The following is a 2,761-nucleotide window of genomic DNA, read 5'->3' as shown; positions in this document are numbered from 1 at the left end:
ACGAACTGGAGCGTCTTGTCGCCAAGTCCGAAAAGTCGCTTCTACGGCACGCTATGGAACAGCACGAAGCGAGCCAGAGGCAGGAAGGAAACTTTGTAGGCACTGCAGGGGGTGGTCAATTCTCCTCCATAACGAAGCGCTTTTTGAAGAGTGTGAAGGATCTGAACCAGGAGCTGCAGGGGCCCCACATGCAGCTTCACTTCATACGATGTTTCATCCCGAATTGCGAGATGAAGCCTGACGCTTTTGAAAGGAAGATCGTACTGCAGCAAGTGCGTAATATGTTGGTTGAAGTCTTTGAAATCTAACGGCGGGAGCAATGCTGATTAGTTAGATATGCAAAAAACATCGAAGATGCTGTTCCTGTTGTGGCATGCTTTTGCTGTAGTCCTGCTGTCGTAGTGGAAGATTGCCTATGGAATTTTCTTTTAGCTCCCCTACTGGTCTCATTGGAACCTTTATGCTGCTTTCTGCTTGCTGTGCAGCTGCAACATTCCGGATCGTTGGCTCTGGTTGATATCCTGCAGTCTGGGTTTCCTCACAGAATGCCACTGCACTCCCTGGCAGCCAAATTGCGAGCGGCTTTATGCCCTCTACTGAAGAAACGGCTCGAAGAGCAAGAGCAAAAAGTGCAAAAGCTAATGGAAGCAGAGAATAAAAATGTGCCACTCAATTTCGGAGTTTTACCCTCCGCTGAGGAAACTGCCCGCCAACGACGCTTGTTGGAGACTTTGAGGCACTGGGACCCAAATGCTTCTCGCGACCGAACACTAGGTAAATAAGGGAGGTTTTTCACAGCAGAAAAGCATCGTGACAAGTAAATTCCATCGAGCCAATACATTTCACGCAAGCATAAGCACGGAGGAAGCGTGGATGCGTTTGTGCTTGCTCTTGCAGCCTCTGCAACCCTGGGGTTGCTACCCCAATGCCGACCAGGCGCATTCATTTGTGGCGTTTCCCTCGTTTGCTTCAAGGCCTCTGCCTATGGGGAAGCTGCAGCGCTAATAGCTGATCCAGCACAGTTCTTCAAAACTCCTGAAGACCTATGCAGGCTAATCACGGCTATCCAACGTTTGCGGTGGCGTGTGGCTGTTCGCACCATTTTGCATGTGCACCCGAAGTTACTGTGGCTCCAGCGCAGAGCCTTCTTGATGAGGAAGATCAAGCAGGAGGCTGCCACTGCTGCCTTACGAGTGATACTGCTCAGGAAGCACATCCTTATCCCCTTGCGGGAACGTGCACAGCGACGGCTTTCCATTCGCCAGGGCGTGATTTCGCTTGAGCATATCCTGTTGCGCCGAGGCCTGCAATCATGGCGAAGCTACCGGCAGGCACTAGCAGCTGCAGACTCAGCGAAAAAGTCAGCTGCATGTCAGCCTCGAGCAAATGAGGAAGCCAAGTGCTCAAAAAGCTCCAGCGTACCTGAACAGAAGCTATGCGGAGGACAAGGTGAAGCGTCTGGGGCAGCAGGAGACGAGCACCAGCAACTTCATTTCATACCTTCTTGGAATGCTCGGCTCTTCCCTGTGGGGGACCATAGACAGAACGTCATTACAGAAGAACACGAAGTGGCTGTCTATCCCGGGAGAGACCTGTATTTTACCCGCATTAGCGGTGTCCCTCCAGTAGAGCCTGGTAAACCGGCACCAGAGAAGAAAAGATTGCAACAGCCTCCACAGAATTCTTACCTCTCCGCCAATTCACCGTCAGGACAAGAACAAACTCACGAAATTTCTGACATTTCAGCCGAGCGGATTGTTGGCGGTGAAGGCTACAGCGATCCCACTGTGCAGTTAGTTAGCACTGAAGCTCCGATTTTAACAATTGCAAAACACCCATTCTACACCAATTTGTTCATAGCCAGCAATTCAGCTGCTCACCTGTTGTTGCTTTTATCTCCCCGTACTGCTAATTCTGAAATGAAAGAAGAGGAGACGACAATAACAGATTGTGAAGGGTCTGTACCCAGTCGCACCGCGCCTCTTGGAGAACCCTCAACAATTCTGCCCCGTCTCGATTGCCCCTCAAGTCTTCCTTGTTCATCAAAAGGACTACCATCATCTAATGATGCTAGCGCTGACGCATCACATCGACCAGTGAGGATGCTGCGCAACTTTGCACCGGGGTTGTCAAATTTGTCTAATTTGCTCCCCGGCAGTGACGGCAGCGCCTCAGCCTTCCCGGAACGACTTTTGCCAACAGATGCGATTCCGCCCGGCAAGTGGCTACCCCGAGACCTTCTAGATCGCATTAGAGAGTCTTCTCAGGATCAGCTGTCTCATACAAGACACCCACGACCCCCAACTGTGCGGCCGCTCAGCGTTTCCTTTGCAAGCCCTATAACCGCAGATTATGCCATCGTCGTGTGCCTTGTGCAAGGCAAAAGCAGCAAGAACAACAACAATAACAGCAGCAGCACCGGCATAGGCAGCCTCACTCTCGTTCTAGTCGACTTGCTGAGGAGGGAACCTGCTGGCTGGATTCCTCTGTCTTTTGCGTCCCATGATCTATCAATCTGTGCTCGCCGCAACTCTGCGTGCCTTCAACAGCTGTCCCAAACAGCTTTCCCAGGGTCTAACACTAATGCTGGAAAAATCAAAAACGCAGCCGCTGAGCTTCGTGCTGCACGAAATCCTTTGCTTACGGCACGCACCCGTAGCACCATGCTCTCCACAATTCGTTTGCAACCTCTTTGGGGCAACGTGTGGGCAGTCACAGGCCCCTCCTTGCTCGCCATCTTCTCTATCAACCTTAGGTAAGA

General features: G+C 51.5%; 1 protein-coding gene across 1 annotated transcript; it reads left to right on the top strand.

Annotated features, from left to right (window-relative positions):
• Positions 1-53: 53 nt before the first annotated feature.
• On the top strand, positions 54-2,755 carry ENH_00035940 (Myosin IJ heavy chain, putative; the record flags this gene model as incomplete). Its single annotated transcript, XM_013580413.1, has 3 exons — positions 54-272; positions 486-774; positions 898-2,755. Coding segments are annotated over 3 exons (2,366 nt in total), but the record flags the coding sequence as incomplete, so codon positions are not given.
• Between the last annotated feature and the right edge of the window lie 6 nt (positions 2,756-2,761).

The sequence above is a fragment of the Eimeria necatrix genome, genomic scaffold (assembly GCF_000499385.1).
Source record: "Eimeria necatrix Houghton genomic scaffold, Enh_scaff2616, whole genome shotgun sequence".
NCBI classification, from domain to species: Eukaryota; Apicomplexa; class Conoidasida; order Eucoccidiorida; family Eimeriidae; genus Eimeria; species Eimeria necatrix.
Note: the sequence above shows the minus strand (reverse complement) of the source record. Positions and strands in the feature narration are given on the sequence as shown.